At 47.2% G+C, this 22,404-nt stretch overlaps 1 protein-coding gene across 1 annotated transcript; it reads left to right on the top strand.

Moving 5' to 3' along the window:
• Positions 1–472: 472 nt before the first annotated feature.
• On the top strand, positions 473–21,957 carry mtg1 (mitochondrial ribosome-associated GTPase 1). Its single transcript, XM_038783045.1, has 11 exons — positions 473–658; positions 3,994–4,058; positions 4,937–5,041; positions 5,990–6,076; positions 7,678–7,734; positions 10,939–11,029; positions 12,474–12,535; positions 15,681–15,777; positions 17,827–17,908; positions 20,140–20,252; positions 21,018–21,957. The coding sequence occupies exons 1-11, from the start codon at positions 565–567 to the stop codon at positions 21,113–21,115; spliced, it is 951 nt and encodes a 316-aa protein (XP_038638973.1). The 5' UTR covers positions 473–564; the 3' UTR covers positions 21,116–21,957.
• Positions 21,958–22,404: the final 447 nt, after the last annotated feature.

The following is a 22,404-nucleotide window of genomic DNA, read 5'->3' as shown; positions in this document are numbered from 1 at the left end:
CTCCCCGGGGTGATTTGGAGACGCTCCCCGGGCTAGGAGTGATTTGGAGACGCTCCCCGGCCTGGTTCTGACTTGAAGACGCTCCCCGGGGTGATTTAGAGACGCTCCCCGGGCTAGGAGTGATTTGGAGACGCTCCCCGGGCTAGGAGTGATTTGGAGACGCTCCCCGGCCTGGTTCTGACTTGAAGACGCTCCCCGGGGTGATTTGGAGACGCTCCCCGGCCTGGTTCTGACTTGAAGACGCTCCCCGAGGTGATTTAGAGACGCTCCCTGCTCCCCGGGGTGATTTGGAGACGTTCCCCGGGCTAGGAGTGATTTGGAGACGCTCCCCCGCCTGGTTCTGATTTGGAGACGCTCCCCGCTCCCCGGGGTGATTTGGAGACGCTTCCCGGGCTAGGAGTGATTTGGAGACGCTCCCCGGCCTGGTTCTGACTTGGAGACGCTCCCCGGGGTGATTTGGAGACGCTCCCCTCGCGCAGGCGCAGGGCCTGGTCTCGGTCCCGCTGCTCCTGTCCGGGCTGGTGAAGAGTCCAGGCGGCTCCCGGGCCCAGGGTCCGAGGCTCCATGAACAGCCCCGCGGCGCGGGCCGCGTTCCGGCGCAGCTTCGACTTCGGGAACCGGGAGCTGACCAAGTGGTTCCCCGGACACATGGCCAAAGGTGAGGGTCAGGGGGCAGTGAGTGAGGGTCAGGGGGCAGAGAGTGAGGGTCAGGGGGCAGGGACTGAGGGTCAGGGGGCAGGGACTGAGGGTCAGGGGGCAGGGACTGAGGGTCAGGGGGCAGGGACTGAGGGTCAGGGAGTGAGTGAGGGTCAGGGGGCAGTGAATGAGGGTCAGGGGGCAGTGAATGAGGGTCAGGGGGCAGTGAATGAGGGTCAGTGAGTGAGGGTCAGGGGGCAGTGAGTGAGAGTCAGGGGGCAGGGAGTGAGTGAGGGTCAGGGGGCAGAGTGAGTGAGGGTCAGGGGGCAGGGAGTGAGTGAGGGTCAGGGGGCAGTGAGTGAGAGTCAGGGGGCAGGGAGTGAGTGAGGGTCAGGGGGCAGAGTGAGTGAGGGTCAGGGGGCAGAGTGAGTGAGGGTCAGGGGCAGAGAGTGAGGGTCAGGGGGCAGTGAATGAGGGTCAGGGGGCAGTGAATGAGGGTCGGGAGTGAGTGAGGGTCAGGGAGTGAGGGTCAGGGGCAGAGAGTGAGGGTCAGGGGGCAGAGAGTGAGTGTAGGTCAGGGGGCCGAGAGTGAGGGTCACTATAGTTATGAAAGCCCACCAACGACTACTTTCTCAGAAGACTAAGGTAATTTGGCATGTCAGCTACGACCCTCACCAACTTCTACAGATGCACCATAGAAAGCATTCTTTCTGGTTGTATTTCAGCTTGGTATTGATTCTGCTCTGCCCAATACCGCAGGAAACTACAAAAGGTTGTGAATGTAGCCCAGTCCATCCACGCAAACCAGCCTCCCATCCATTGACTCTATTTATAATTCCCACTGCCTCAGAAACATACCCCGGACATACTCTCTTCCACCTCCTTCCGTCAGGAAAAATATACCAAAGTTTGAGGTCATGTACCAACCGACTCAAGAACAGCTTCTTCCCTGCTGCATCAGACTTTTGACTGGGCCTACCTCGTATTAAGTTGATCTTGTCTCTATACCTTGCTATAACTGTAACATTATATTCTGTAGTCTCTTTCCTTCCTTATGTACGGTATGCATTGTTTGTGCAGCATTCAAGTAACAATACTTTTCACTGTATACTAATACATGTGACAATAATAAATCAAATCAAGAGTGAGGGTCACTGGGGCAGTGAGTGAAGGTCGGGGGTCGGTGGATGAGGGTCAGGGGGCAGAGAGTGAGGGTCAAGGGTCAGGGTGTGGCCCTGGGGCAGTGAGTGAGGGTCAGGGGGGGGTCTCTGGGGCAGTAAGTGAGGGTCAGGGGGTTTCTGGGGCAGTGAATGAGGGTCAGGGGATCCCTGGGGTAGTGTGTAAGGGTCGGGGGTAGTGTGTGAGGGTCAGGGGAGTCTCTGGGGCAGTGAGTGTGGTCAGAAGGGGTGGGTTGAGTGGTCTTTGAGTCAGTGAGTGTGGATCGGGGTGAGGTGCGGGCTGCAGGTCAGAGGGTCAGGGAGTCAGATTCTCTGGGTTAATGAGTCCATAGGTTGGTCAGTTGTGTGGGTTCAGGTGTCAGTGAGCTTGCGGATCAGAGTTAGTGAGTCTGTGGGTTAATAGGCCTAAATGCCAGAGGGGTCTGCAAGCCAGTAAGTTGGGCTGTCTGTTGCCTTATGCACTGGCCCAGTTCTTGAACCACTGTGTCACAATACACCTATACTCCAGCAAGCATCGGGGCAGAATGTCAAATATTAGATGTGTTTCTGCAATTGGACAGCACCTGCTGTACAATTCTTTGCGTACCAAGAATAACACTAACCACCAATTTAAGATCATTGTTCCGGCTCACACTGTAACTCACTGCTTGTTACATGTGTCTTAGTAGAAAGCTCTCTTGCCTCTGAACCAGAAGGTTGATGATCAAGTCCCACTATGGAGACCTCAGTGAAAAATCTACGCCTGCTAGAAGCTACATATATTTGCATTCAGGAATCTGAACTCTTCAGGCTAAATGAATTTATCCAGGCATTGCATCTGGTTTGAGTTAATAATAATAATCTATTGTCACAAGTAGGCTTACATTAATGCTGCAGTGAAGTTACTGTGAAAATCCCCTAGTCGCCACATACCGGCACCTGTTCGGGTACACAGAGGAATTCAGAATGTCCAATTGACCTAACAAGCACGTCTTTCGGGACTTGCGGGTGGAAACTGGAGCGCCCGGAGGAAACCCACATATAGAGAGAGAAGGTGCAGACTCCGCACAGTGACCCAAGCTGGGAATCGAACCCGGGACTCTTGACGCTGTGAAGCAACAGTGCTAAACACCATGCTACTGTGCCGCCCATAAACAAAAGTACAGGGACCTTGAACCTTAAATGTTCCTTGGGCGGTACCTTCCAAACTCATGACCACTGCTATCTAGAAGGACAAGGCAGTAGATACCTGGAGGTTCCCCTCCAAGTCACTCACCATCCTGACTTGGAAAGACATCGCCATTCCCTCACTGTCACTGGGTCAAAATTCTGAAACTCCGTCGCTAACCGCACCCGGTATGCCTGACCTCCGGGACTGCAGCGGTTCAAGAAGGCAACTCACCACCACCTCATGGGCAAGGTCAATTAGGGATGGGCAATAAGTGCTGGCCTAGCCAGCGATGCCCACATCCAATAAATAAATGGCGATGTTACTGAGGTGGAAATAGTCGTGGTGATGATTGGAATGTGGTCGAAAAACTCATTTCAGGGTCAAGGTTTTGAACAGACTGGTTTAGGCTCCGACAATTGCCAGGGAAGAGGGATGGAGTTGGCGGCCCATGGGGCAGAGTTTGTGATGGGGTCAGAAAACATTAGCTTTGTTCTTCCCAACATTTAGTTGGAAGGGGTTCCTGCTCATCCAGTGCTCAATGAAGGGCAGCTAGGGATGGGCGATAATTGCTAGCGTAACCAGCGACGCCCACATTCCATAAATGAATTCCTGATGTATTCTCTGTGGCAACACTTGGACCAATCTGAGTTGACTTGACAAAAATCAACATCCTTTTCACACGCAGTAGAAATTGATGTTCCCTTTGAAACTTGATATTCTTGCATCTGTCCTGATGAAGCTTCAACATCATATGTCTTTTCTCAGCAATAGTCAAAAATAAATATCGGGGAACATCTCCAAATCACCGCCAGGCCAGGGAGTGTCTCCAAATCACCCCGAGGAACATCTCCAAATTACCCACAGCCTGGGGAGCGTCTCCAAATCGCCCCGGGGAGCGTCTCCAAATCACCCCGGGGAGCGTCTCCAAATCAGCCCGGGAATAATGGGAATACCTTGTGGATAGATTCTCTATACGTTACAGGTCCACAGTCCGTAATCTGATGCGGTTTCTGTTGTGTTTCACTCCAGGGCTTAAAAAGATGCAAGCCAGTCTGAAAAACGTGGATTGTATTATTGAAGTTCATGATGCCAGAATATCCTTTACGACTTTGCTTTTCAACAATTCACCCCTAAATCTACTTGGGTATTTAAACATCTGGAAAATTTGCAGTTAAAGATGACAATGCACTAAACTGGTACCTAATCTCCTCCCTCTTTCCCCCCCCCCCCCCCCCCCCCCCCCCCCCCCCCCCACCCTCTGCCCAATCAACTGCTGACCACCTAGATTTCCTTCTTGGTCCCCACGCTAGCTGATGTTAGAAAACAACAATATTTTTCTAAGTACAAAGTGTTGATATTGTTAACGATTCTCTCTCCTCCAATACTGTTCGAACTCTTCAAATCGGCTATCCTCAACCCTCTGGGGGGGAAAAACCCGCTCCTTTGTGATTCTAGACCCTTCTGTCCTTGCAAACTACCAACCCATCTTCAACTTCCTTTCCTTAAACGTATCATTGACCCTCAAATCCATGCCTATATTCTCCAGGGTTTCATGTTTAAATCTCTCTAATCGAGTTTCTGCCCTGTCACGTTACTGAAATGGCTCTTATCAAAGTCATCCTACGTGACTGTGATGCTGTATGCTCTATCGGTAAACAATCCCATCTGCACCCTTTCATATGTTGACCACCCCATCCAGATCCAATTGGGTGAGAGTCCATTCGTATCTATTCCATCGTAGCCGGAGAAACACTTGCAATGGCATCTCTTCCTGCTGTTCCCCAAGAGCCTATATTCAACATGCTTCTATCCATTCCCTCGCCCTATTGATACCTGATTCCCATGGTGATGGGTCATTGATGACTGCAGAGGAATAGTTTAATACCATTCATCGTGTCTTTAATTAAAGTTTGTTTGTTTGTGGCTATAAAACACATTTGTACACACAACGATCTTTGACTATCAATATTACATTCCTTTATCTGGACGTAACCCTGTGTTTGAAGAGGCCTTGGGTGTCAGACCTCATCTTCTGGTGCTAAACAAATTGGATTTAGCTGATTTAACAAATAAGCAGGTACGTACTGTAACAAGCTAAGCTGTAGATTCCACTGTAACGTCATGCTATTTCCCAATTTCTCCATGAGATACCTGTATTTCTATTTGAGGGGGAGGGGAAGAAATGTAGAAGTTTGTGCACATCAACCCAAAGGAGCTAATCAGTGATGCAGTCCACTAACTCTGCCACCTTGCTGCACTGTGTTTTTCTAATTAAGCTATAAGAATGTGGCCACAGTACTACAGGACACTGCTGGGCTAGGCTGTCCATGCCTCACACAGTGCTTACCCTATCACGGGCCCATAATCTGCAGATCTGCAACCACTGAACCAAGGATGTATTTCTTCTACGCAATATCCTATCATTAAATGGAATGCATAAATTCACAAACTTTTAAAAAATAGTGAGCTTTGGAATCAGCATGTTAGGATCTCCTGGACAAGGAGATCTGAGACCAGCAGTGTCATGGGTATTTTAGATGACACGTTATACACATATTTGCTGTTCTTTAGTAGCCGATCGTCATAAAGCTTTTTTTCTTTGTTTCTGGATTCCCAAATCAAACACAACTTATCGAAATGGGAGCCAGATCCCTCTCTTCTGAAAGTAACGCACATGAAAGAAAGACAGTAAGGCTTGTATTTTTATAGCGCCCTGTCATGTCCTTGGGGCGTCCCAACGTGCTTTATCGAGCCAACGGAGTACTTTCCAAGTGCGGTTGTCCCTTTTGTAGGGAAAAAAACCTGGCGTTCGCAGCAGAACACAAGGACAGATGTGCACACTGTATTTGGTGGTTGGTAGTCCTGAGACGCATTGGAGTGAGGGTTGCAGAATAAAACTTAGCATTTGACTGAAGCCAGATATAAATATGGCCACACACGAGATCAGTAATGAGTTGTTTTCAAGCCATAAAGAGTAAAAAAAAATGTTTTGCCTCACTGAGGTCATACTCTGTTTATTATTTAGAAAATCCTAAGCCAATTGGAACAACAAGGAATCCAAAACATTCTCTTCACAGACTGCCTACGGGAGAGGGATGTAAATGTAAAGAAAGTAAGTTCTTAACTTGCAGTCGAATTTGTTTGCAAGGGATGGGCGGGAGGTGGAAAATCTACTGACTTACATACTCTCCCCGAGTCGGCGTGGGTTTCGCCCCCACAACCCAAAGATGTGCAGGTCAGGTGGATTGGCCACGCTAAATTGCCCCTTAATTAAAAAAATATATAATTGGGTACTCTAAATTTACATTAAAAAAAGAAAATTTATTGGGGAGGTATCCTGCTAGTTCTCTGTTGGCCAGTCCCACCTCCAGGAATTTCCCCAGGATGAGTTGACGGCCATAAATGGATATCCACTCAAAAGTATTTGGAGTGAAAATAATGATGACTGGTGGGTCGGCTACCCTCCTGAACTCCTGCTTCATTTAAAAAATGTCATCTAAAACTTGACCTCCCCTTCAGCTGCCCTGAGAGACAGACCCCTCCGCCCTCCCCTCGTGATAAACTACTTGCGACCGCCTATAATTCTGCCCCACCATATTTCTTAAAAGTTTAAAGTGCCCATTTTTTTTTCCAATTAAGGGCCAATTCACCCATCCTGCACATCTTTTGAGTTGTGGGGGCGAGACCCACGCAGACACGGGGGAGAATGTGCAAACTCCACACGGACAGTGATCCGGGGGCCAGGATCGAACCCGGGTCCTCGGCGGCGTGAGGCAGCAGTGATAACCACCGTGCCACTCTCCCTGTCCACCATATTGGCCAGTGCCAGGACTGGGCTAAACAGGCCAAGTGAAATCCCACCCAATCCTAGATCCACTAAAGAGGAAAATCTCTGCTAACGTTTCCCCGTATGATATTGTTGTGGCCCGCTTTTGCACGGCAGAGCTGCATTTCAACTCGGGTGGCACCTTCAGCGGACTTTAAATATGAGAAAGATTTCTTGTGAGTCGAACCAGTTTGTCCAATAAAGAAAGCTGACTCTTGTTTTACCGCTGACCCCTGGCTTTAGAGAGGACCTGACAGATAATCACATACTCTACTGACTATCCTCCGGTGGGAAAACGGAGACCTGTCCATAGATATTTCACAGTGTGTGTGTGTGTGACATTCGGATCACCGCTGATGGTCCGCTGCTGAAATTTCATGACGGGAATGTTAGAGTTGTACAAACTTCGATGCATTCTCACGGATCGACCGTTAAAACGATCAATTTGAAGCCACCAATTTTAAACGGGAGGCTGCGCTGGTTGCATTATCCCCGGCACAAATCTGGAGGAGTGCAACACTGGCCCCCTTGAGGCAGCCTCGCAAGCTGTCCCCAAACGGTGAACAAATACTGCCTCAAATGCAGTTTGCTGCAATTCTTGCTCTGTCCCCAGCTTGCAGTGTTATGCCGTTTAATCTGCCAAATCATTGCTGGCACATACAAACTGAACAAGCACACACAGCCCAAAGCACACAAACGTGCCCGAGTATGTTTCTGTAAGCCACATTTAACATTTGCATTTAACTCACTTTGATGTTTAACGTAGCACCAGAAATAATGTTGTTTTCTCACAATTGAAAGTAATTTCTCTAAGATGCAGAACTTTATAAAGGTTTTTTTTTTGTCGTTGCTTTATTCGTTAATTGCTGCTTTTGGCATTTTGACAGATTGTCCCTGCAGTTACAGAGCTCATTCAGAAAAGTGATCGCTTTCACAGAGCAGAGGTAAGCAACTTGAGTTTTTTTTTAATAATCAGTGGTATGTGGGCATCACTGGCTAGGCCAGTGTTTATTGCCCTTGAGAAGCTGGTGGTGAGCCGCCGTCTTGAACCGCTGCAGTCCATGTGGTGTAGGTGTACCCACAGTGCTGAGCGGTTTGATACAACCAAGTGGCTTGCTCGGCCATTTCAGAGGGCAGTCAAGAATTAACCACATCGCCGTGGGTCTGGAGTCAGATCTAGGTCAGACCGGGTAAGGATGGCAGATTTCCTTCCCCGAAAGAACATTGGTGAACCAGATGGGTTTTTACAACAATCGACAATGGTTTCATGGTCATCATTAGACTTTTAATTCCAGATATTTATTTAATTAATTAAAATTCACTATCTGGGATTTAAACCTGGGTCTCCAAAACATTACCCTGGGTCTCCACCGCCTCTCCTGACGTTGCTGTTTATAATATGCATTCACTGGCTTAATGTCAGAGCTGCCAGCTCATGCATGTACTGCATACAACAATCAAATACTAAGGTGCAAGCTTCATAGAATCCCCACAAAGCAGAACAAGGCCATTCGGCCCATTGAGTCCACAGCATCCCCCACCGAAAGAGCATCCCAATCAAGCCCACTACCCACCCCATCCATGTAACCCCACCTAACCGTTGTACACTGCGAGCAATTTAGCACGGCCAATCCAGCTAACCCACACATCTTTGGACTGTGGGAGGAAACCGGAGCACCCGGAGGAAACCCACGCAGAAGAAGGTGCAAACTCCACATAGACAGTCACCCGGGGCCGGAATTGAACCCGGGTCCCTGGTGCTGTGAGGCAGCAGTGCTAACCACCACGTGCCGCTTGTATGTAAACCACATTATTCTAAATTGGAGGTTACAGATAACAGGAACTGTGTATGTTCAGGAATGTTGAGGTCTCCAGAGAGCGACAGGGGTGTTGAAGGGACCCAATTGGTCAAACCTCCTGTGTGCACAGCTGCACGGAGACTAGAAGGTTCAACACAGCTGTGGCTTGCTGCTACTCACAGTCAGGTGAGGAGGGGCCGAACGGGTGCCCCTTTTAAAAAAACTTGTTCATGGGATGTGGGTGTCGCTGGCGGGTCCCATCCTTGAGGGACTTTGCTGTGGATCTGGCGTCACATGTGGACAAGACCAGGTAAGAACGACAGATTCTTTCCCTAAATGACATTCGTGAACCAGATGGGCTTTTAAAATAATCGATCCATGGTCATCATTAGACTTTTGAATTTAATAAAAATCTGGAATTAAATTTCACCATCTGCCGTGATGGGATTTGAACCTGGAAGCCCAGAACATTACCCTGGGTCACTGGATGACTAGTCCAGTATCAATACCATTACGCCACTGCCTCCCCTCTTTCCCTTCTCCACGTTTTAACTGCGGCAGGTTGTTTATTTAAAATGGATATACTTGCCAAGTCCAGTGATGTTTAACAAAAACAGAAAATACTGGACCATCTCAGCAGGTCTGACAGCATCTGTGGCGAGAGAAGAGAATTTGGTGCACTTTTGATTCTCCTCGGTGATCCCGATGCTACTGATTTATGTAGACGGCTGGTTTGGCTGTTCTACTAGAGGCGGCGGCGGCACTGGGGTGAATAATTTTAAGTCTCGATCTGTAACGTGAGCATCCCTGCATGGCCAAGCTCAGCAGAGAGAGGTGGAAGTTTGCACGGTGGGTTGGTAAGAGCGGGAGGAAGTAGGGACCCCACTTGAGTGTCTTCTCAAAGCGTCTCAGCCGCTGGTTTTCATGACACAGAGAAAGCAGAAGTTTAAACACAGAGAGGCTGGGCCTGTCACATGACTCTCACCCAGTGATTCAAACATGGTTATGTCCACGCCATTCCTCTGGAGGGTAATCCGTTTGTGCCTGGAAACCCTCTCTCTCAGCCGGTGTCCCATTGTTCGAGGGATTGGGTTTAGCGCATTCCCATTGTAACTTGATGAGTTAATGCCTGGGTGGCCCTGTTAAACATCCCAGGTGAGCTTGCCTTGATGCCTAACTAATGGGGATAGAGTAATTGTGGCTCACTCATTCTCCTGAGGACAATGTCCCTGACAGGTCTTTGTAGACGGGTTCCCTACATCTCAGTGGGTTGCAATGTGGAGATGACAGTGATGCAAATCGGGTAGCCAACTTTGTCGCGTGCTCAAGTCACCCTTTACTCTCTTTTCTTTTTAACGTTCAGTTTGGTTATTCAGCTGGTCATTTTCAACATAGGGCATGTTTTTGTTACATAACTGAATGGCTTAGAGTTCCTACATGTTCAAAAGCCATTCTCAGCAGCGGGATCTTCCAGTCCTGACGACAGCGAGCCCCGCCCCCAGGGGCTTCCCCACAGCAGGGGTGGATTCAATGGACCAGAAGATCCCGCCACAGAGAAACACATCGCGAGAGACGTGGAAAATCCCCCACCCCCGCATTGAGTGACCCACGGCTGTGATCAAAACTCCCTGTTCATCACTAATTAAGTAGATTGATGAGTATCCATGGGTACAACCTTGAATAGAGGCACTGTGGGCGGCACGGTAGCTCAGTGGTTAGCACAGTTGCTTCACAGCGCCAGGGTCCCAGGTACGATTCCCGGCTTGGGTCACTGTCTGTGCGGAGTCTGCATGTTCTCCCCGTGTCTGCGTGGGTTTCCTCCGGGTGCTCCGGTTTCCTCCCACAAGTCCCGAAAGACGTGCTGAGAGGTGAATTGGACATTCTGAATTCTCCGTCCGTGCACCCGAACAGGCGCCGGAATGTGGCAACTAGGGGCTTTTCACAGTAACTTCATTGCAGTGTTAATGTAAGCCTACTTGTGACAATAAAGTTGAATTCTGTTACATGAACTCCGAATCAGAATGGAAGTTAGTGAGAAATATCTTTCGCAATAGTTCTTCAGAAGAGCGATCGATTTTGTTTAGAAAGAAATCACTGGTCAGGGACTCGGGAGTAAAATCGTTGGAGGAGGTCAGTAGCTCCAATAGGAGATGGAACACCTGGTGGGGGGGGGGGGGGTGGGGGGATAGCCTTTTCTCACGATGTTGTGTTTCTCTACCGACTGTGGTGAATCTAAGTGACATTGATACAAAATGTGTACCGGCCCAATCGTTTAGAACTAGGGCTTGCTCGATCAACTGCAACGCCAGGTGATTGTTAAATATCCTCATTTATCTTGTTTCCCCGCAGAATTTGGAATATTGCCTGATGGTAATCGGCGTACCAAATGTTGGGAAGTCATCCCTCATTAATGCCATGCGAAGAATGTATTTAAGGAAAGGTGCAGTATATTTCTCCAAGCTTCCTACATGGGCTTAAAATGGACTGAATGTGTGCGGAGATTACCGTTGACAACAGTGCCAACTCTCCCTGTTCTTGATTTTGTCTTTAAGCTGCTAAGTTCTTTTTCAGAACTCGTGGGAGAATTAAGTGAATAATGGGAGGATATGGGGTACTGCAAACCCCAACCAAGGCCAGAATCGAACCCGGGTCCACGGTGCAGTGAAGCAGCAGTACTAACCACTGCCGCACTTCTTAAACATTATTGGACAATTCTTTTCACAATTATTTTTTATGTCTTCACTGTTCCTGGTTGGGGGGGGGGGGGGGGGGGGGGGAGGAAGGGGGGGGGGGAAGGGGGGAGGGGGGTTCCTGGTGTGAAATGTGGGACCAGACACTTGCACATACCGCACTGAAATTTCCCACTACAAAATACGCAATTGTGTCCTGGGACGACTGTTCCATCTACCCGGCCCTCTGCTTCAGCCCTCCACCAGCGGCACGCTGACTTTGGAGGGTGCAGCTTTCCCTGATCACTAAGTGGCACCTTGTCCTACGACCCTCCAAAAACACAACTGCTTAACCAATCACCTAGCGTTTCTATCAATGGTCTGAACTACCTTGGCCAAGGTGTTTGTAACCCTCTCTATCTGGGGAAAGTACAAGGTATCTCACTTCTTCCCCAACCTCCCTCCCTTCTGACCACATATTCACCCCATCACCTTCTCTTCCCGCCTCTAACATTTCCCAATCCAGGCCCTGCCTCGGCCCACCCATGCCTCTTACACAACTGGTCCTGGCTTTTCCAATGCTCCCCGGGTCGGCCTCCCGTCTTTGATTTTTATAGCTTTTGAGCTCATTCAAAGCTCAGCTGCCCCTGTTTCTGAACTGCAGCAAGTCCCATTTGCCTGTCCGCCCCGTGCTCAGCTTCTGATCCAGCCACCTCTCAATTACGAAACTCTCATGTTGATTTTGTCCCTCCGTGCCTTGGCCCTCCCTCCCTCTGTAACCTCCAGCAGCCTTGCAATTCTCCCAAGGTTTCTGCACTCCTCCAATCCTGACCCCTTTGCACAAACCATCACGCCAGCACTGACGGCCAGTTACCAACGCGCTAAACTCTGAAAATCCCTCCCTCGGCCTCTTCACCTTCCTCCTCTTTGAAGACACCCCCTAAAACCTACCTCTACTGAGTCTTTGCTCACCTGCTGTAGCACCTTATTGTTGGCCTGTGCCACATTTTGTACGAAGGTGTTCCTGTGAAGTACTTTGGGAAATTTTGTAACATTAAACTTATTACATAAATGGACGTTGTTGTTGAAGAGATGAAGTCAGAAGCGTACTTTGTCGTGCCATTATTTATATCCTAATAATAACCTTGAGTTTCACAGGCAGCAGGGTCGCTCAGCACTGGCCGTTTCCCATGTTTGTTTGGGTTTTTATTTCAGGCAAAGCCTCCAGAGTTGGTGGGGAACCAGGAGTTACCAGAGCCGTCCTCACAAAGATTCAGGTAAACATAAATGAAATGAGGCTTCCGTTGCAGAGGCCCCCCCTCCTCTGTAGGGGCAGGATGCTAGATAAGGCATTGTTCAGATATAATTTGCAGTCAGCAAATAGACTGGCCCGATCAATGGAGTACCGGGTGAGTGAGTCACAGCCAATGCCACAAATAAGGATATAAATCATACTGCGCAGCACCCTGTACATGTGTTTGTACAATAGTTTGAGTGGGTAATTGAAATTAAATAGTTAAGTTACATGCAGACAATCAGTTCAAATGTTATTGATAGTATATGGCATGTGGTTTTCAACAGTACCATCTTTCTGAAGTGCCAAACAATATCTGATGGAGGTGCTGTCACGTGGAATGATTCTTTCTCTTGCAGTTAATGCTTTCTCTCCCTCTCGCTGTAGAAAGTAGACACAATGTTGTCACCGTAGATTGACAACGAGGAAACTGTTTTCCCCACCAGTCCCTTGTAGTCACATCTATATATGCACAAACATAACCAGACATAATAATTATGCAGCAATTTGACCCATCTGGTTCACTAATAATGTCCTTTAGAGAAGGAAATCTGCCATCCTTGCCCGGCATGGCCTACATGTGACTCCAGATCCACAGCAATGTGGTTGACTCTCAAATGCCCCCTGTGGTGATTGTATATCAGTGTAGATGCAATACAACTGAGCAAGCACTAGAGGGAGCACGGGAGAGCTATAAATACAGAGGAACAGGAAGTGAGGACACACTTCACAGAAGGGGGAACTGGCAGCAGGACAGGCAAGCAGCATTGAGGTAGCTGTAAGTTAAGCACTGAAGACAGAATGAACTCACAATAAAGCATCTACTCCAACTTTGAGACTACGAGCTTTATTAAGACACAAGGAACAACACACCCCCTAAAAATGAAGGACAGCTAGTGACAGGCAATAAAAGCTGGCCCAGCCAGTGACGCGGACGTCCCGTAAAATGGAACATTTTTTAAAAAATGAATATACACAATGTCCATTTTTGAATGTTTACCCTTCCCTTGCATTGATATGTATTTGAGACCTCTAGTGGTAGCAAGTGGTATTGCATCTTCGGCAAAGAATTCGTACAGAATTTGACACGTTCAGAGTTTTATACCTTCCCCTTCCCTTCTGCCACCACCAGAAATTCTTAATTCTCATGCCTTGACGCCATGTGAGCAGAGCTCCCAGGCAGCGCAGTGGTTAGCATCGCTACCTCACAGCGCCTAGGTCCCAGGTGTTCGATCCCGGCTCTGGGTCACTGTCCGTGTGGATTTTGCACATTCTCCCCGTGTATGCATGGTTTCGCCCCCACACCCCAAAAAGATGTGCAGGCTAGGTGGATTGGCCACGCTAAATTGCCCCTTAATTGGAAAAAGTGAATTGGGTACAGTAAATTTATTTTTAAAAAATGTAAGCAGAGCTCCTACATCTGCACACGGTTCCTCCTACAGCAGGAATCACCCCACCATCTACACAATTCTATATTTTGTGAAACAGAATTAAGTTAGAATGGAATGAAGTTATTTGCCAAAATAATTGGCGTAAGCAATGGGAGGCTGCGTTGGAATGTGTGTGACATGGCTGAGAGCATGGAGAGGGCTTTGAGTCTGACGGGGACGGACAAGCTTTCACCCACAACCTAAGGCAGAATTTGTAGATTGTATCCCAGGATGGCTTCCCTAAGCTATCTGACTCAGCGATACCTGCAAGAGATAAGTCACTTTTTCAGTCAAAGATCTGCGATAAATGCATCTTCAATAGTTCTTGAAACTTCTTTTAAATAATGATAATTATTATTGTCATAAGTAGGCTTTCATTAACACTGCAATGAAGTTACTGGGAAAAGCCCCAAGTCGCCACACTCCGTCACCTGTTCGGGTACACAGAGGGAGAATTCAGAGTGTCCAATTCACCTAACCAGCACGTCTTTCGGGGACTTGTGGGAGGAAACCAGAGTACCCGGAGGAAACCCACGCAGATACGGGGAGAACGTGCAGACTCCGCACAGACAGTGAATGAAATGAAATGAATGAAAATCGCTTATTGTCATGAGTAGGCTTCAATGAAGTTACTGTGAAAAGCTCCTAGTCGCCACATTCCGGCGCCTGTCCTGGGAGCCGGGAATCGAACCTGGGACCCTGGCACTGTGAAGCAACAGTGCTAACTACTGTGTTGCCGTGCCGCCCTAAAAGGGAACCCAACAGAGACGGAAAAAACTTTTCAAAAATTTAACCTCCACTATATTTATTTTTTTTTAAATTTAGAGTGCCCAATTCATTTTTTCCAGTTGAGGGGCAAACCCTGCACATCTTTGGGTTGTGGGGGTGAAACCCACGCAAACAAGGAGAGAATGTGCAAACTCCACACGGACAGTGACCCAGAGCCGGGATCGAACCTGGGACCTCGGCGCCGTGAGGCAGCAGTGCTAACCACTGAACTCATTGGTTCCTGAAGTCCCTTGCTGTAGGTAGCCTTTGCTATTAGAACTTCATTGAGAGAGTGATTTATCAATAGATGAAAGAATGCTTTGTTTTTAACGTTTATTATTTGGATAATGTTAACCCTTTTGTTCCGGCCTGTTCCGGCCAAGGAAAACTTTGCAAACAGCTGGACTATTTAGTTCACAATTAGGCTGGATTGCCAGGCACCAGTTTAAACAGCGAAATGGCCGTGGTTGTAACAGCTGCCACCCCAACCCTTCCTTCAGTACTCCTTTTACTTCATTAACAAATCCTTAAAAGAAATGTATATTCTTTAGAAGTAGCTTTGTTACTGAGGCCGATAAGAATGGGAGGGGGGGGGGATTACTAACGTTGTGAAGATTATGAGGAGGAGAGAGTTGATTTAATTTGCCCTGTCGTTATGGGGCAGCTTAAGATAAAGGTTTGTTGTCTGTTCCTGGGCTGTTCTTTTCTTTGTTCTTTGTTTATTTGGCAATTGTGGAGAACAGCTGAAGGTTTCACCTCGCTGTGGCCTGGCTCTATGCTGTTAATAGTTCCCTTGCATTGGCTTCCTATCTATGCAGGCCAGTAAATTGTGCCTTGTGTGCTCAAATATAGGGCACGCATTTTCCTGGCCACCTTCCCTTGTCCTCCAGAAAGGAGATAAATCTTCACTAACGTTGTCTGTTTCTGCAGGTCTGCGAGAGACCCCTCATATATTTATTGGACACTCCTGGTGTATTTTCTCCGCGCATAGGGAGCTTGGAAGTTGGCATGAAGCTGGCTCTGTGTGGTATGTTTCTTAACCCACATTTTTGTTAACGGGAGCTTGTGTACGTTTGCTGACATATGATAGAGTTTGTGAATTAATGTTAATATAATAAACTAAATGTAGTGTTTATACAGCGACTAGTAAAATTCTGTCAGCATTCAAAGGATGAAAGGTTAAAATCATGTTTTACGGATTGAACAATGTTAACCTCTCAATGCATTACCCATTGAGTGATCAAGCACAAAGTTGTCCTCTATTCCTTGTGTGACAATGGAGACAAACAGTAATCCCCCCCCCCCCCCCCCCCCCCCCCCCCGGAGAATGGGAGTGTGATGTGGAGGGCAGGTAACCCAGGTTCCCCACTTCCTGTTGGCAAGAGCTGAGAAACAGGCCACCTTTCCACTGGCACCCCAGGCAACATGACCAATTACTACCAAAACGTTTTAAGGAACACGTTGGCATCAGCTTGAATCAGAGATGGGTTTGGTTGGGGGAGGGGGGTTGGTGCTCATGCACAAAGCTCGAACATCTCGAATGCACCAGAAACGCCTCAAATAAACAGTGAATGGAGATAGGGTCAGGCATGGTCCAAGGGTCGGTGCAGACTCGATGGGCCGAACGGCCTCTTTCTGCACTGTAGGGATGCTATGATTATTCATCGCTAATTTCCCTTGCGAAGGTGGTGGTGAGCCGTCATGTGCTGGTGTCCATAAAGTGTAGGTACGCCCACAGTGCTGTTAGGGAGTGAGTTCCAGGATTCTGACCCAACGACAGTGAAGGAACGGCCGATATATTTCTATGTCAGGGTGGTGAGTGACGTGGAGGAGACGTTGCAGTAGATGCTCGTCCAATGCTGCCCTCGACCTTCTAGATGGAGAAGCCTCTCAGTCCAAAGATGTACAGGTTAGGTGGGTCGACCACGTTAAATTGCCCTTAGTGTCCAAAAGGTTAGGTGGAGTAACTGGGTTATGGGGGTAGGGTGGGGGCGTGGGGGTTCTTTCAGATGGTCAGTACAGACTCGATGGGCCGAATAACTTCCTTCTGCACTGTAGGAATTTTATACCACTGGAAGTTACAATGAAGGTTAATGAAGAATTGAAAAACATGGTCCTTGTAATTCATACGCCATACTCCTATCTTTAACCCTTAATGGATATAACTCTTGAGATTGTAACATACTAAATTTCTTCTCGTCTCAGTTTGGCTCAGTAACAGTACCCTTACCTTCGAGTTGGATGATTGTGTGTCCAAACATCACTCTGGAACACACAACCTGGGCTGATAGTTCAGCGCTGTACTGAGGGAGTGCTGCAAGACCAGAGACGGAACCATAGGAAATGGGAGCCGGACTAGGTCTTTCACCCCTTCAAGCCTGCTCCACCATTCAATATGCTCATGGCTGTCCCACAACGCCATTCTCCCGCCCTCTTCCTATACCCCTTGGTGCCTTTAGAGTAGTGACTTGGCCTCCACCGCCTTCTGTGTTAGAGAATGTTACAGGTTCCACCACAGTCTGGGTGAAGAAGATTCTCCTCATCTCAGTCCTAAATAGTATCTCAAGACTGTGACCCCTTGTTCTAAACCTTCCTGGTCAGAGGAGACATCATCGCTGCACCCAATCTGTCCACCCCTGTCAGGCATTTAAACCTTTCAATGGGGTTGCCTCTCATTCTTCTAAACTCCAGTGGATACAGGCCCAGTCGACCCAATCTCTGCTCCAGTGATAGTCCTGCCATCCCAGAATGCCAACTTGCTGGTGAGCTGTGAAGCCAAACGTCCTATCTACCCTATCAGATTTGTGTAAAAGATCCCATGGTATTACTTGAAGAAGAGCAGGGAAATTCTCCCAGTGGCTAACCAATATTTAATGCTCAATCAGCCAAGAGTTAGTCAACTCATTGTTGCTTATGGGATCTTGCTGTGTTCCAGTTGGCTGCCGAGAACTGTGACTACCTTTTGAATGTAATTTCTTTACTTTGCAGTGCCCCGAGTATGTGAAAGACGCTATGTCAATGCAATATTTTTCTTTCTTCTTAAGCAGTAACTCTGTAAATGTTTTATTTCCACCAGGAACTATATTGGACCACTTGGTAGGAGAAGAAGTAATCGCTGACTACCTACTTTTCACACTCAACAAACAGCAGAAGTTTGAGTAAGGATTGTTTTCTAAACAACTTTGAATTAGATGCATTTGAAACTCGTCTGAAAATTGCATCTGCGCACAGTGTGAATGGAAGCTATTGGTTTGTAACATACACTCGCAGTAATAAGGGTCCTGGAATAATTTGGATAGTTATGTTTTAAGTTAGGAGAAACAATTATTTTCTCTTCGGATCATCAAACCACCGGTAAGTGTTTGGGTGCTTTATTTATAAGAATCTGTGTCCCTCTCTTTGGCTCAAATCTGTGTATCCCTTTTGGCTGCCACTGGTTTAGTAATCTAGAGCCCCAGGTTAATGGTCTGATTTGAATCTCAACACACCAGGTGGTGGAAATTGAATCCAATAAAAATCTGGTATTAACAGTCTCACGTGAAACCATTGCCGATTGTCGTAAACGCCCATCTGTTCACTGATGTCCTTTAGGGAAGGAAATCTGCCGTCCTTACCCGGTCTGGCCTATACGTGACTCCAGACCCACAGCAATGTGGTTGACTCTTAAATGCCCTCTGAAATGACCGAGCAAACCAGTCAGTTCAAGGGCAATTGGGGAGGGGCAATAAATGCTGGGCCCGGCCAGGGACACCCACATTCTATGAACGAATAATGTGTGCAACATTTGGTAAAGACAAGCCCAAGACTACCTCTGATAATCCCTATAGTGGTTATCCACCATTACTCCCTGTCAAGACTCTCACATTCCAATAGCAAATAGTTATTATTTACCAATGTCTATGCGAAGCAGAATGTTGCCATTCAAATCCTATCGAATATTAAATCCATCTCCTTCATCATCCCTGGGTTTGCTATTCACTGCTCCATTTTCAAGAAACTTGATCTGAAAATCCTCTTTTTGTAATCAGTTCTTGCTTGACTTGGCCCTACTCTATTTCTTCAACCTCCTCTAACTACGTTTCGCAAGCATTCCCCCATCCACCTGCCTCCCCATCCACATTTCTTGGCAGAGCCTTCAGCCATCAGATCAGTCATGATCTCATTGAATCTCGGAGCAGCCTCGAATGGCGCACTTCTGTCCCTCCGTCTCAATCTTGCACCCTGGAATTCCCTGTCCAAATTCCTCTACCTTGCTACTTCTTCTCCTGTCCACAAAATCCTTTCCTTGACCTGATTTTGGCTATCCCATGCATAGATTTACATAGAATTTACAGTGCAGAGGAGGCCATTCGGGCCATCGAGTCTGCACCGGCTCTTGGAAAGAGCACCCTACCCAAGGTCAACACCTCCACCCTATCCCCATAACCCATGCAATGGTGTAGCGGTATTGTCACTGGACCAGTCATCCAGAGACCCAGAGTGATGCTCTGGGGACACAGGTTCAAATTTGAATTCAATAAAAATCTGGAATTAAAAGTCTGAGGATGACCATGATTGATGATTGTTGCAAAAACCCATCTGGTTCACTAATGTGCTTTAGAGAGGGAAATCTGCCGTCCTTACCCGGTCTGGCCTACGTGTGACTCCAGACCCCTCAGCAATGCGGTTGATTCTTAAATGCCCTCTGAAACGGCCAAGCAAGCCACTCATTTCAAGGGCAATTAGGGATGGGCAACAAATGCTGACCCAGCCAGCGATGCCCACCGCATCGCATGAATGACTGAAAAAACTTTGCAAAGCAATTTGGGACAACTTTTGCTACATTAATGTTTAACATTGTTGAGGCGTTCAGCAGTGGGGAGAAGATTGGTAAGAAGGGTAGACCGTCGCAACCTTCACAACCGCAAGTCACCACAACTCGCTTCACAGCCAGTGAAGTACCTTTGACTAGGAGTCACTGTTGTATTGCAGTGAGCCATGGCAACTGAATGGTGCACAGCAAGCTCCCGCACGCGGCAGCAATGAGATTAATGACCAGATAATTCTGTTCTCATTGTTGTCGGTTGAGGGATTTAATGTTGGGAGAGGGTCACTGCTCTTTCAATAGCGCCGTTGGATCTTTTGCATGATTTGGAAAGTAGATGGTACCTCGGTTTATCATGTGATCTGAATGGCAGGGACCTTCAACAATCCAGCACTTCCTCAGCACTCAAATGTCAACTTGGATTTTGCACTCAAATATGTGGGCTAGTGAGCTTCTTCCTCGGAGAGTGCAACAACTGAACCAGGGCGGACTTTAAAAAGAAAGCATTCATTGGATATTTGCCAGATAAATTACAGTCAGGTTTTGATTCCAATTACTGAGCAGATTGCCGTGCCTTTCTTTCAGTTACGTTGAACAGTACCAGCTGGGAGAGCCCTGTGATGATCTCCCGACTGTGCTCAAACAAATAGCCATCAAACTGGGCAAGACACAGAAAGTGAAAGCCATCACTGGTGTTGGTAAGTGGAGAATTGTGCTTTGCTGTTGCTCCTTACTGAAATGAAATCCAAGTGGTTTGGGGGTGACAGGTTATCGGGGGGTGAGTGAGAATGTGGAGTTGAGGTTACAGTCAGATCAACCATGTCCTTATTGACTGACGGAGCAGGCTCAGGAAGCCAAGTGGCCTACTGCTCCTAATTTGTATGCTCAAAATGTTCATAGAAAATTAAACTGTTGGTACAGATAGACGGGGAGGAGCGGTGGCACAGTGGTTAGCACTGCTGCCTCACAGCAGCAAGGACCCGGATTCGATCCCGGCCCCGGGTCACTGTCGGTGTGGAGTTTGCACATTCTCCACGTGTCTGCATGGGTCTCACCCCCACAACCCAAAGATGTTCAGGTTAGATGAATTTGCCACGTTAAATTGCCCCTTAATTGGAAAAAGTTTTAAAAATATATTCAATGAATAACTATGGATCACTATTATCCCAATCACGAGGAATCTGCAGGTAACTCGCCTGGAACGTTACTGGGTCTGTATTTTTCATTGTGCTATCCGTTTTATGTTGCAATACCTCTTTTTTGTTTAGAGTTACGAATCTCACAGAAAGCATGAGTACTTTATCAAAATGAGCAATAAATCACATATTGGTATTATCGAATGAAACACCCAAATGTATTGGTGCCTTTTAATTTTGATACTTGATGTGATTAGCTTTTGATGACATTTGATTGAAACTCCCATCAGACTGGATTCAAATAACAGTCAATGCTGCTATTTCCAGGTAATGTGAACATTCTCATGCCGAACTACAGTGCAGCGGCATATGACTTCATCAGAAAGTTCCGGAAAGGAGAACTGGGGAAGATTATGCTGGACTGAGGTCAACACTGCACTTTTTGTTAAACGTTGAAGAGCAGGAAATCTTGCCGGAGATTTGAGACATTTGTTTGGAAACGGCACTGCGATGGTGGTTGCATCAACAACAAAAAGCTGAGTAATTAATCTATCGTGGCTACCTTTTCTGATCAAATAGTGACGGCTAAAAACGTGCTTGCTCGCTCTTTGCAGGTCGGTGAGCAGGTCTAACGAATGGACATGGATAAATGAGGCACTTTCACATCCATTGCCTTTCGGTCCAAGTTGAGAATCTGATTAAATTTAACAGCTTTTTTGAATATTAGTGAAAGCAGCAAGTGCTGATGCTATCACTGGAGGATCAGATTTGGAGGAATTGCTGCTCGGGCACATTGGAATGGTGTGCATGTTGGGGCAGCGCGGTGGCACAGTGGTTAGCACTGCTGCCTCGGCGCCGAGGACCCGGGATCGATCCCGGCCCCGGGTCACTGTCCATCTGGGGTTTGCACATTCTCCCCGTGTCTGCGTGGGTTTCACCCCCATAACCCAAAGATGTGCAGGGTAGGTGGATTGGCCATGATAAATTGCCCTTTAATTGGAAAAAAAATAATTCAGTACTTTAAAACAAAAAAGAATGGCGTGCATGTCAACTCAGCCGCCACTTCATGTGGCCTTTATTACTTATCATTTTTAAGCAAGAATAAATATTTTGTATAGTTTCTTAATTCCGTCATTTGGGAAAACCTTCAATGGGAAAGCACCCTCAAACAGTGAAACAATATCAGCCAAAATTAGAGGTGAATTGTGTGTTGCAATGTTGAATGTGATTTCCGAAAGGATTAAAGGTTTGTGTTTCCATTCACACATCCAACTTGGCCAGTTATTGTTATGCATCCTTTGTGTGTGATAGATCTAAATTGGCGCTGCAGTGGCCCAGATTCACGCTGCTTTCACCGGAATCTGTCATATTTTTGCTCCTTCATTGTAGAGACCTCCGTGACATTAGATTGTCCTAGTTAACTGTTGTGTCCGGTGACTGCACAATCTGTCCTACATTGTCCAGTTGAATTGTGTCACTAGGATAGATGTAACAGCTGCCTTTTCTTTATTGAAATTAATATACAAAACAGGGCAAACGCAATGTTTAAATGGCTTACGGCGTCATATTCAAGTGTTTCAGTCCAAATGAAGTGTAACTCCTCAGTGGCAGCTGGAAGGCATCTAATACTGTTGCAAAAATAGCAAGTTATTACGCTGCTGTCAGTCAGTAAATGGGATCCCGTACGGCACATCCACAGTCACATAACTCTTTT

Source organism: Scyliorhinus canicula, chromosome 22 (genome assembly GCF_902713615.1).
Source record: "Scyliorhinus canicula chromosome 22, sScyCan1.1, whole genome shotgun sequence".
Lineage (NCBI taxonomy): Eukaryota > Metazoa > Chordata > Chondrichthyes > Carcharhiniformes > Scyliorhinidae > Scyliorhinus > Scyliorhinus canicula.
Note: the sequence above shows the minus strand (reverse complement) of the source record. Positions and strands in the feature narration are given on the sequence as shown.

Coding starts and splice junctions, on each gene's coding strand:
- mtg1 (XM_038783045.1), top strand. CDS start 565: ATGAACAGCCCCGCGGCGCGGGCCGCGTTCCGGCGCAGCTTCGACTTC. Junction 5,042..5,989: donor CTGATTTAACAAATAAGCAG/GTACGTACTGTA, acceptor TTTATTATTTAG/AAAATCCTAAGCCAATTGGA. Junction 15,778..17,826: donor CATGAAGCTGGCTCTGTGTG/GTATGTTTCTTA, acceptor TATTTCCACCAG/GAACTATATTGGACCACTTG.